General features: G+C 37.3%; 1 protein-coding gene across 3 annotated transcripts in view; it reads left to right on the plus strand.

The window, feature by feature from the left end:
• The window catches only part of Fchsd2 (FCH and double SH3 domains 2), a 268,069-nt gene that overhangs the window by 213,575 nt on the left and 41,086 nt on the right, over nt 1–13,408 (plus strand). For all 3 annotated transcript variants that reach the window (XM_003463457.5, XM_003463456.5, XM_063256542.1), the window contains one exon: nt 9,050–9,154. In XM_003463457.5, the coding sequence (XP_003463505.2) occupies nt 9,050–9,154 (105 nt within the window). The remainder of the gene's footprint in view (nt 1–9,049; nt 9,155–13,408) is intronic.

The following is a 13,408-nucleotide window of genomic DNA, read 5'->3' on the forward strand; positions in this document are numbered from 1 at the left end:
AAATCAGAAGGCATCCAGTGTTCATGGAATGAAATGTATTCTTTTATTTATTTATTTATTTTTGTCTTTTTCCTTTTTATCGGTACCAGGGATCAAACTCACGACTGCCGGCTTGCAAGGCAGGTGCTTCTGCCGCTGAGCTAAATCCCCAGCCCCTGGAATGTATTCTTAAATGACACTGCAACTCAAAATGATCTTCAAATTTAATTTTTCAGAAGCAGAAAAGGCTATCATTTTAATTCATATGGTTTCTCAAGGGACCCCAAATAACCAAAATAGTCTTGAAAAAAAACAAGATTGGAAGAATCCTACTTTTTATTTCAAAGCTTATAAAACTATAGACTTCCAAATAGTATGGTACAGTAAGACCTTGGCTTATCAATGTTTGAGTTGTGAACTTTCACAGATGTATTGTATAATATTCACAGGCATACTGAATAAGACTTGCTTTGTTAGAGTATGAATGAATCTGACTTTACAAACATTCTCCCATAATGGAACTCATTTGTAAATTGGGAACATACTGTACTGACATTGTTGTATACACATACAGAACAATATAGACCCATACAGATTCTAAATACATGTTGGCTAATTTTTGAATCTCACTATTTTTAAAATATCAGTTATCTCCATATATTTAGTCCAATTCAGATTAAACACCCAACAGGATTTTTTTTTTTTTTTTTTTTGTAGAACCTGACAAGTTGATTCTCCAGGATATATAGTATTGGCCCACTCTGGGGCCAAAGGGAGATTTTTGCAGTTGAGGTCACCAGGTTAAAAAGTGAACGCATGCAAAATTTCAGCAACAACAGCAGGCAGCAGAGAGCAGAGCAGGGAACAACAGTAGCCTGCATCTTTATTGTATAATTCTTATACATGTTGTTAGCACACATTTACATTCTTACATGCTAACCTCACTAGTGCATGTGTGGTTGTATAATGCTAAATCATGGTTATAATCATGCGCCATTGTGTGCCTATACTGATAACAGGGTTGTATCCTCAAAGCTGTCCAGGAGCATCCTTACATGCCTCAAGCTTTTAGCATTCTGGAGTAGTATCCCATATCCCATTCCCTCAAAGGTCAAGGAATAGTCATCTCTTGCAAGTGGCACATAAAGCTGACCCTTGTGCATAAAAATCACAACAATAAAGGAAACATTAGAGCATTACAAAACTCCATTGCCACTATAGCACAGCTTATCCAAGGATTCCCACTATTAGATGAAGGGGTCTTGCTACAGGGCCTAGATGACAGACACCTCCACATTCATCTCTTGTAAACCTTCTTGTACCTGTGTCTGGTGGTCAGGGGTATAAATACAACATTCTGCCTATAAGAGGACACAAGTACCTCCTTGTGCTGCAGCTAGCAAATCAAGAGCCATGCAGTTTTGTAAAAGCATCTTTCTTGTTTGATAAGCCTCATTCACTAGCAATATCAAAGCCTAGCATGTAATATTCAAGGCCTGGGCCATATGTTGAGCAAGGGCTTCAATTTGAAGGGCTAGGTCTGTGGCCCCTGCTCCTGGCATTATCAGAGCCATTTAGATAAAACCACCAGGCCACTTAGTTAGTGTGGTGCCAGCTGTGATACAGTGTCCCAGTTGTGAGGTATGTCTGTAATGGTGAATTTGATAGTGAACTTAACATGGAAATCCCCAGGTGCAACACCCTATCAGTGTGCAGGTAAGTATGGTCAACCTGTGGGGCCACAAATCCATAATGCCCTCAATGGGCCATTCAGTGCCCCTATATCTGTTAACTTAAGGTCACCCCACCACTCGTTTGTATCATTTACCAGTAATATGTGTTACACAGGGCAGCGGGTATCTACTCTGTGGTTCTGTTTCCACCAACGCATTCACCTGTTGAATACAAAGCGAGGCTATATCCAGCAGTGTCATTTGCAATCCTGTCAACCACCTCCAGCTGTCATACATAACAGATCCCAGTCCTTCTGGGATGGTCATGCTCTTTCAGATCAGTGCCTTGATGGCCTTGTGGTATTAAACCCAAGCAGAGCTGGTCATCTTCAGCTACCACTAGTCAGTCCAGTTACGTAAGACTGGACTGACTAGTGGTCAGCACAGTTCTCCAGAGGAGGACCTCAACTACCTCAGTCTGGAGTTCAGTGCACACCCAGCAGTGCGATGTGCACTGAGCATACACATCAGCACAAGTGCCCATGAAACGACACTGTTAGCATGGTTCATCCTGGTTGGAAGGACAGGACAGAAAGAGAAACCATCGTAGGGAAATCTTGCCCTTCTGTGAGAATGCAGGTCACATGTTCATCCTGTGAGAAGGCTAAGACCAGAATTATATTCTCTCACTTCTCCCCTTATAGTACCAGACCTAGGTTCCCATTGCTACTGGGGGTAAGGAAGTCAAGGCTGAATCCACCACTTCCAGGGCACAGGCCGAGTGGCCACAGTGTCACTCTCTTTCAGAAAGGTGGCTCCAGCACTGGGCAGAGAGTGCACCGAAGCCATCAACAGCCAAATTGAAGTCCAGGGCTGTATTTCTACAGCATGTTTAACTCCTTCCCCCCAGGGCTCCAAAAGGAACACTGTTACACACCAGGAATTCTTTAGGCTAATCCCAAGTCCACTGATAGCCTCCTGGCCACATAGGCTCCAACACAGGAAAAATTAAAGCCCGTTTCATTACTTTAGGACTTTGCTCTGTAGATCAGATACACAGATAGACCAGCTGCACTTTCAGAAGGCGATACAGTGGTTTGGCACCCATAGATACCTCAGGGATGACCATTGAGCAATTGAACAGCTAGGGATAAAACCCACACCCACCCAGTGAACTTTGGAGCCAAATAGGTCGATTGGTTGGATTTTAAGAGCCTGATGTATCTCTCAGTGATACCAGTTGGTAGAGGATTGATTAGTAAATATATTGGGGAAGAAAAATATATAAGAGATTTAAATACTAGGGAAAGACACAGCTATTGTCATAATAAATTACAAATACAGTTGAAAAAGTTATTCACCATACCACAATAAGTATTCATGAATCAATAATATCATATGATCTAAACAAAGAAAGACTTTTTCAGCCAAAGAATACAGTAGCAATGTAATTGGAAAGATGCAAGAAATGCAGATGTTATACTAACTTTATTTGTAGTTTTAGTTAAACATTTGACTTAGTTTACTGTAATAAAATCCTATAGACCTTAGTAATATGTAAACAATTAAAAAAACAACAGTGATTTATATGCCTTATCACAAACTGAATTATACAATGACTATAAAAATCAAAAGGGTGGTTTTACACAGGAGTTACCAAATCTACAAAGAAAATGATCTGTGTATGGTAATGTAATATAAGGACCTTACTAAGATACTAATCCAAACAAGCCAACTGTGAAAGGCTGTTTAATGATACACTGCACATTAGAGACTACCAAGGAATTATTGTTGAGTCTGATAGTAGTAATTGTGTAGAAGTTTTGCACACTTAGAGACTTACGTAGAAGCATGTAGGAATGAAGTTAATATCTGGAATTTGATTTAAAAAGTGGTAGTGGGGCTGGGGATTTAGCTCAGCGGCATAATCGCCTGCCTTGCAAGCAGGCAGTCGTGAGTTCGATCGCTGGTACCAATGAAAAGAAAAAAGACAATAAATAAATAAAATAAAATAAAAAGTGGTAGCTACCTGGGTATGGTGGCACACATCTGTAATCCCAGCACTTGAGAGGCTGAGGCAGAAAGATCATTGCAAGTACTAGACCAGCCTGGGCTACAAAGTCAGCTCAAGACCAGCCTGAATTGCATAGCAATACCCTGTCCCAAAAAGATTTTTTTTAAAAAAAAGTGGTTGCTAATAAAAAGGATAGATAGAGCAAGTGTGGAAAAATCTTGACATATTTTGAATCACAGAGATTGATATCTGGGAATTGTTGTACTAGATTCTGTCTTTGTGTATATTTGAAATTTTACATGATAACAAACAGGTTGGGTTGGTGGTGTGTCTCACAGGTAAAGTATGTACTTTGCAAGTATGAAGTTCTGAGTTCAAAGCCCACCATTAAAAAAAAGGCATTTCATCAGCAGCACAAGTACCTGCCTGACAAGCACAAGGTTGTGAGTTACAAAAAAAAAAAAAAAAAAAAGTCTTTGCTCAAAGATCAGCTGGCCCTGAAATATTCACTGATGAATTTTTGGGCTGGGGATTTTATCTCAGTGGCATAAGTGCCTGCCTGGCAAGCACAAGGTCATGAGTTCGATCCTTAGTACCGCAAAAAAAAAAAAAAGCATTTCAGATCTCTGGGAAAGCAATTGAGTAAACAGTATGAGAGCTGTTGTGTTGGTGCTTGGAAAAAATACATAAAATTAGGTCTTTCTCTTCCATTATATACAAAACTTTTCAGAAGAATTAACAAGTATTAAACATTATTAAAAACTGAGAATGGACTTTCAATTTGACTGGTCTGGAGGGGAAGCGGCACAGAGTAATACAGTAGTTAGTGCAGGCCACAGCAGCTTGACTGATCCGGAGGCGGGTCAGCACATGCTGTCCCTGTCTGCAACTCACTAGCACACTGCAGTGTGAAGGGTCATCTAGCCAACATGCTTCAGAAGAATTTTAACCAACAAAGAGAGACACAGGGGCCTCCTAGAAGAAGCAAAAAAGATGGGAAGAACAAGCAACAACAAAAAGTCTCCAGGCCCCAACCCTGAGAACAGTGACCCAAGACAGGTAAATACAAAGGACAATGAGAACAGCAAACATGCAACATCAGACACAGTGCCAGTGGACATAAAGAGATATGTTCGGGACCTCTTAGATGAGTTCAAAAGTGAAATATTGAGCCAAATAAAGCAAGATATAAGAAGATTAATAAAAGGGATACTAAGCACCCCTCAAGCAGACATAGCTGGAAGAAGGGAGGAACTCAAAGGAGATAACCATTTGGTGAAAAATACAGAATACATAAAGCAGATTCAAAGAGATCACCAGGAAATTAAAAACTCTATGAGAAGATGGAAAATCAGCTTAAAACAAACTAAGAATAGATTATCCAAACCGGAGGACAATTTTGCAATGTGGGAGTATGAAATGGAAAACTTTTTAAAAATAACAAGGAAACAAGCAGTAACAATACAAAGGCTAGAAGATGACAAAAGGATATATAACTTGAGAATAAAGAATGTAAATGAAGAAGCTGGAATACAAACAAAGGGATTACAAAGGTTATTCACAGAAATAATTAAGGAAAATGTTCCAAACATAGGAAAAAGAAGTGATATTCTGATATATGAAGCATACAGAACTCCACCCACCTACAACCAAAACAGAGCTACACCCAGGCATATAATAATCAAGATCCCAGAAATTCAATATAAGAACAGAATATTAAAAGCTGTTAGAGGCAAGAAACAGATAACCTACAAAAGAAGGCCCATCAGAATAATGGCAGACTTCTCGACACAAACCATCAAGTCAAAAAGAGTCTGGAGCAAAATATTCCAAGCTCTGAAAGAAAATAACCTCCATCCCAGATTGATATACCCTGATAAACTGTCTCTAGAAATTAATGGAGAAACAAGATGCTTCCAAGACAAAGAGGAACTTGGGAAATTTGCAACCACCAATCCAACTCTACAGAGAATACTCCAGGGCATTCTAGAGAGAGAGAAAAGTACTAGGATTCCAGGAATAGTGGCAGAGAGGCCTCAATGCATGGAGCAGAAAACAGAATGAAGAAGATAAGCAGACAACTGATGGCAAAAAAAGAGCATAACAGAAATGAGGCAGAGAAGATTTTATTCAAAACTGATATGATTGATAGTATCAAATCTGAGAGTATAGGCAACTACACTGAAGATGACAAGACTTTTTGATAGTATTATTCTTTGTTCAGAATGATATTAGCCTGCTTGGGTTTGTTCAATCTCAACATAATTGAAGATATGGTAACTGTATGTATATTTAAGTGTATAGGATTGATAACCATATTTCTAAGTTTTTGTTGGATAGTTGAACAGAACTGGTTGCAATCTCACTGTGTGAATCCCCACTTTATATACTCCACTTTAGTATCTTGAATAACTATGTGGAAGAAGACAATCTGTAATCATCAACTAAAGATTTCTTACTGTTTTTTTTTTCTTTGAAAGCATTATTTCTACCCACTTTCTGTTTTGTTTAATCATTCTTTAAATTAAATTTAAAAAAAAAGAGAGAGACACTACATTACCCAGTGCTGATCATGGAGTGTCATGATGTGAAATCCAGCAATATTATTATTTTTTTTTTGTCTTTTTCATTTTTATCAGTACTAGGGATCGAACTCACGACTGCCTGCTTGCAAGGCAGGCGCTTATGCCACTGAGCTAAATCCCCAGCCCAGTACTATTATTTTTTGTTCAGAATGATTTTCACCTGCTTTAGTTTGTTTAATCTAAACATAAATGAAGATACGGATAACTGCATGTATGTTTAAGTATATAGGATTGACAACCACGTTACTAAGTTTTTGTTGGATAGTTGAACAGAACTGTTTGCAGTCTCGCTGTTTGAATTCTCACTTTATATGTTCTATTTTTGTATCTTGAACAACTATTTGTAAAACGACAATATATAAACATCAACTAGTGATTTCTTACTGTTTATTTTTTTCTCTGTATGTATGTATTATTTCTACCTATTTTCTGTTTTGTTTAGTCTTTTTTTTTTTTTTTTTTTTTTTTGTCTTTTTCCTTTTTATCGGTACTGGGGATCGAACTCATGACTGCCTGCTTGCAAGGCAGGTGCTTATGCCGCTGAGCTAAATCCCCAGCTCCTTGTTTAGTCTTTCTTTAAATAAAATTTAAAAAGAAAAAAAGGAATTGAATTGATGAAAAAATATGGCATCTATACAAAATGTAAAACTGTGTAGCTATTTAAAAAAATAAAAACTGAGAATGTTTTTGGTATACTGCAGATACCCTAAATAAGACACAAAACTAGGGGCTGGGGATTTAGCTCAGCGGCATAAAGCGCCTGCCTTGCAAGCAGGCAGTCGTGAGTTCGATCCCTGGTACCGATAAAAAGGAAAAAGACAAAAAAAAATTTTTTTAAAAAGACACAAAACTAGGGACTATAAGGAAAAGATTGATAAATATGACCATATAAAAACTAAAAACTTCAGACAAGTGTGATGATACGTACCTATAATTGCAGCTACTCAAGAGGCTGAGGCTGAGGATCATGATTTAGAGGCCAAGTTGGACAACTTAATGAGAAACTGTGTCAAAATTTTACAAAACTGAAGAAAAGATCTGAAGATATAACTCAGTTATAAGTCTGAATTCAGTCCTCCTCAGATACATATGTATATTTGTATTTGTATATATAATATATATATAAAACATAAACTGCCCATTCATAGAAGTTGAAGTAGAGATGGCCTGTAACACATGAAGTGATGTTCTCTATTAATCAGAAACATAATAATGAGGATAATATTTTTAAGTATCATAAATATTATATTGGTGTAATTCTAACAATCGGCAGTATACAGTGTGGGTAAAACTTTTAGGGTTAGTTAATATTTTTAAGTATCATAAATATTATATTGGTGTAATTCTAACAATCGGCAGTATACAGTGTGGGTAAAACTTTTAGGGTTAGTTAATATTTTTAAGTATCATAAATATTATATTGGTGTAATTCTAACAATCGGCAGTATACAGTGTGGGTAAAACTTTTAGGGTTAGTTTGGCAGTGTCTATTAATATTAAAATATACAATTTCCACTTTAATGTTTTTTAAAAGAGGATAAAACAGGAAAATAGAGCAGAATAAAAACAATCAAGATAAACTAGTATGAGTGATACAGGACTTCAAAACCTTACAAAATCAGCAATAGTTATCATAATGCCTCTTGTTGTTTTCACAATAGCTGCAGATACCTTCAGATATATCAAAAATTGAACAGGACAGAATAGAATAGAAACAATAAAAACAAAACAATGAGTGCAGTAAAGGACTTCAAAATAAGCTAATGTAAATTCAAAATGGCTGCCATAATATGTCTTGCTATCTTTTAAATAGCTGCTCATGCCATCAGATTTAACATAAAAGAGAATAAAACCCAACCCAAGAAAACAATGAAAATGATATGGTTTCATTTGGTGGGAATCACTTTCTAGTGAGGCCTGGTTCTCTGCCCCTGCAATCCACGAATTGTGCTGTCTCACTGAGAGAGGTTTGGGTGTGGCTGTCCCCACTCCTGCAGTGGCTTGCTCATGGCACTGGTTTCTAGGCAGAGACCATCTCCTTGTGAGGCCTGGTTCTCCCCACTCACAGTCCTCAAATATCAACTTCTATGGTTTTATCTTAAATATTCTGATTTATATACTAAGCATCATTGATGAAGTTCTTTGTACAGTGTTATTTGAAAATTCAAATAGAAGTAGAGGAAGATTAAATAAAATACGGTACAGATAAACTCTTTTTTTTTTTTTTTTTTTTTTGGTCTTTTTTGGTTTTTATCGGTATTAGGGATCGAACTCATGACCACCTGCTTGCAAGGCAGGCGATTATGCCGCTGAGCTAAATCCCCAGCCCCGGTACAGATAAACTCTTGCATCTATCAATTACTTAAGGAGAATGAGGTCAGCCTAGTTATACAAACATGAAAAGGGTGTCTTAAAATTTTCTGTTTGTGTTTCTGTGTGTTCAGAAATACATAAAAATGATTTGGAAAAATGAACATAAATTGAAGGGACAGTGTTTCCTTGGAGTACAGAGTGCATGATGGGTTGTGCAATATAATGGAGACATTATCATTTTTCATTAGTTGTTCTGTAACAATGCTCTATATTCATGTAATTTTTAAAAATTTAACATGTGCATGCCCAGTATATCCACATTATGTATTTTTTAATTTTTTAATTAAATGAGTAAAAGAAACAAAGATTTAAAAAGGGATCATGGCTTTATTCATTAAAGCCTTTTAAATTTCTAAATACTCTAGTCACCTAAGAATGAAGATGAGAAAGAAAAGCAGTCATTATTTTCATGTTTTCTTTGATAGGTTCTAAATGATCTGGAATGTCATGGAGTTGCTGTATCAGAACAAAGCCGAGCAGAACTGGAACAGAAAATAGAAGAAGCTAGAGAAAATATTCGTAAAGCAGAGGTAAGGTGGCAGCTACTTGTGGCATTTTACTGGGTTCCATTCACAGTGTCATATCTGTAATGTGCATCTTTGAAAGAATCTCAACCTGAAGTTGAAGATTATCTAGCATCTTCATCATCTGTGTCCACAGTAGTTTCTACCTGCTTTGTCGAAGGTATATATGTATATAACAAAAAGACTCTGAAGCTGCTGTGAAGAGTTTATAATCAAGAAACATTAAATAACAAAAGAATTGTTATAATGAAGACACTAAGTTTTCACAAAGTAAAATCAGTTAAATTTATTACAAAACATATATATATATACATTTCCTAAAATATATTTCCTAATATATATATATTTCTTAAAATATATATATATATATTTTTTTTTTTCCTAAAAAGTGTCCTTAATATGGATGATTCTCTGGATCCAGGAGCACAAATTGGACCTTTGAAAATAGGAAAGATGGGGCTGGTGATTTAGCTCAGCAGCATAAGCACCTGCGTTGCAAGCAGGCAGTCGTGAGTTCGATTCCTAGCACCAATAAAAATGAAAAAGACAAAAAAAAAAAAAAAAAAAGAAAGAAAATAGGAAAGATTTGGTTAAAAAAAGGGAACAGCCACAGGTAGTAGCACATGCCTATAGTCCCACTATTCTGGGTGGATCAAGAAGGAAGATCACAAGTTTAAGCCCAGCCTGGATAGCTTAGTGAGTTAATAAGACCCTGTCCCAAAATAAAAACTAAAAAAGGTCTGGGGATGTAACTCATTGCAAAGGCCCTCAGTTCCATCCCCAGTACCACAAAAATAAAAGGGGTAAGCATTATGATAGGGAATGCTAATCTTTTTTTGGAGTCATGGGACAGTGTGAAGGTTGTATGTAACCTGTAAAACCTCTCCCGTAACAAACAAACACTATGTGTACAATATATGCAGTTGTTTGTATGCCTAAGGCTAATACTTTCTGCCCTAAAGGAAAAGAAGTTAAAATGAGAACCACAGAACTAAAGGAAAGCAAGGGAGAAAGATGGACGGTATAGTTTGGCAGGTAAATATGATTAGATTAGAAGACTTTTGTAAGGAAATATCCTGTAAAGTAAGTAAACTAATAGTGGTTAGAGATAGTTTATGGAAGACCTCTGCACATTTTTTTTTTTTTTTTTGTCTTTTTGAGACAAGGTTTCACTATGCAGTTCAGGCTGGCCTTGAGCTCACTTTGTAACCCAGGCTGGTCTCAAACTCACAATGATCCTCCTGCCTCAGCCTCCTGAGTATAGGGATTACAGGCATGAGCCACCACACCTGGCTCACCTCTGCACATTATATACTTGGCTGCAAAACAGTAAAGGAATATGGAAATAATAATAAAAACAGAGATTAACACTATCCATTCCTCAAGAGATGTTGTTCCTCTTTGGAAGGCATAAAGAATGTCAAAGATAACTGATTATAAAGCACAATTGTCAAGAGGGACTGTGCAGTCACACTAAGGGAACAGGAGGACCAGCATGGGACAGGTTGTCAGAGCAGAGATAGGACTGAAAGATGGATATTGGCTAATGAGTGGTATTTGATCGGTCAGAACAAAAAGAGGAGCAAAGATTAATGCCATGCCACCTGAAGAGACAGAACTTGAAACAAAAAATCAAGGTGGGAAGAAGACAAGGTTGATTTGGATATTGGGAAATATTTCAAATTCTTTAGAATAAGCACCCTTGGGACATAGTGCAGCACTATGAATGCTGAAGATTCTGGGCAAGTACCTGTCAGGGACTGTGAATAAGGAATTCCTGCATTGGTGGCAGGTCATTCTAGTCATTTTCAGACACCCCTTCAGGATTGTGGAGATTTTGAAAAAGTGCTTCAAGAGTTGTGGCATGAGGAGAGACAGAAGGTAAGCACAGAGAATAATACATATTAGTGTGTTTTGGGCAAAGGCTCAAAGGTGTGACCTGAATCAGAACAGGCTTGCCTTCTCCCCTAATCCCACCTCCACTTTGTTCCTGACATAGTCTGAGGCACAGCCTCCATAGTGAAGTGAGCAGAACGTGATGTGACTGACCATTTACCTCTCTTGATTCACTCATGGCGGAACCACTGCCCTGCAGTTCTGGCCAACTACTATTGACAGGCTTTTGCCTAGTTTTAGAAACATTGGCTTGTGGTAGAGGATATTTCCCTAGTTTTCTTTCTCCCCACTCTGGATAAAGCCATTGTCACAGCCTCAGTGGAACAGGAGCAATTATTTTGAGTTTCTAAAGTTTTCCAAAGGGTATGTCCTTGTATTGTCCATATCCAGGTTCCATCTGTGGTATCACACTCTTGTACATTAATTGCTCCACTTCTTACCACTGCCATTGTTAGTGGTAGCAGTAATAGCTGTCAACCACCAAGAGTCTTAATTTAGGCTTAATGACCTGTTTTTTTCCATAAGTTTGCTAAAATGTGCTGTTTATTAATGTAAAACTAAAAATATTAAATGCAATTGCCACAACAGAATTTTTCACCTCTTCTAAGACATTTAAATTCTGTACTTTCAAAGATCGTTTTCCTACAAAAATTAAGGGATATGCTGAAACTTTTGTCAATTCATTATCTCAATTTTGAGTATCTATTAAAATTTAAATGTTGTTATCTTAAAATAATCTGTCATGTAGTTTCCACCTATTAGATACAAAAATGAATTTTCCCAACTAAAATTAGCTGGCAAATATAAAAGTGTATTTATAGGACTGTCATAAGGAAATTTTTTTTTGTCTTTTTCATTTTTATTGGTACGAGGGATCAAACTCACAACTGCCTGCTTGTAAGGCAGGCACTTATGCTGCTGAGCTAAATCCCCAGCCCCCATAAGGAAATTTTTAGATATGCTGTATCACAAGAATCTTCAGAGAAATTGACAATAATTATGTCCATCTATACCCTTTTTTTTCTGCTTGTATATTATTTAAATTGTTTTTTGTTTATTTACCTCTACAACAGAGAGAAGACTGGTTTGCTTTTTAATTTCTTTTTTTTTCTTTTTAATTTCTAACATGAATGATACTTTCTTTTGTTGATTAATCTGCTTTACCAAATCTTTTCTGCACTATGTTTCCATTTGGTGCTGCCAATTAAAATAAAAGCCATTTTGTGGTCCTCTGGAATAGATTAAAGAAACTTTCAGTCACAAGAAATTGAAAATATAAATGTTCATTTTTCAAAAACCTAGGATGTAAACACTTATCAATTCTTGGCTAGTTAATGTGAAGCAGATTCACTAATTGCTTAATTCAGTAATTTAATGAGCACATTCATGTGCCACAAACTGATGAAAATATATATAGCAGCAAACAAACTTTTGTTAACATTGTTACGATCTCCAGAAAAATACTTGTACTAGCGGTGGGACTGTTTACAACTTCTAGACTTGTCTCAAGAATTGAAATAAGGAAGGTAGGCGGTCTCTTCTGGTGTCATGGCGTCAATTGCGAGTCCGGGGCCAAAAAGGGAGAGCTAGAGGTTTGCTAGACTGCGACTTGTGGCTTCTATTCGCTGCGGACTGCTTAGAAAGAACCTGGGAGACCTCCAAGGTACGCAATGGAGGTGGTGACCTTTGAGATGTGGCTGTGAACTTCAACAGTGAGGAGTGGACTTTGCTGAGTCCATCCCAAAAGAAGCTCTACAGAGATGTGAAGGGGGAAACCTTTAGGAACATGGCTGCTACAGCTAAAATTTCAAGGACGAAAATGAGAGAGACAGATGGGCTAAACACATATCCAATGTTTTGGCCCCAGCACTTCAAGCTTGGTGGAGACTCAGAATGTAAAAGAACTTTTGCTTGCATCTTACAAAGATACTCAGTGAGTCCCTGCTCTTCTAATCAAGAAGAAAATGAGACCATAGAGGAAAGTGATCTTTGATGCAAGGTGTGTGTAAGGAGAGTCACCAGTCACCAGAAAAATCTCCCAAGCTTTCATAGAAAGCAGCTTGCTAAAGCAATGGCTGTGACTCTTCCTGGTGTCTGACACTGACAGAAGAGCCATGAGGTGCTATGCGTGGTTATAAGATAATTTGTGAGGAGACCTAAATGCCCTTGATAGGAAATAAGGAACTGATTTTATTTAATGCAGTTCTCATATTAGCTTGGTCTTGAATCTCCTGCAGAAAACTCTGACCTCTGGAGGTATAGTGCAATGTAAAATATTGGCTATAGGGGAAGCACCAATCACTAACATCCTCTGACAATTGCTGGCTCTGCTGGTAATTGACTACTGTTATGAATTGATGGGCT

Source organism: Cavia porcellus, unplaced genomic scaffold, assembly GCF_034190915.1.
Source record: "Cavia porcellus strain 051 isolate PalLab524CR breed Dunkin Hartley unplaced genomic scaffold, mCavPor4.1 scaffold_9, whole genome shotgun sequence".
NCBI classification, from domain to species: domain Eukaryota; kingdom Metazoa; phylum Chordata; class Mammalia; order Rodentia; family Caviidae; genus Cavia; species Cavia porcellus.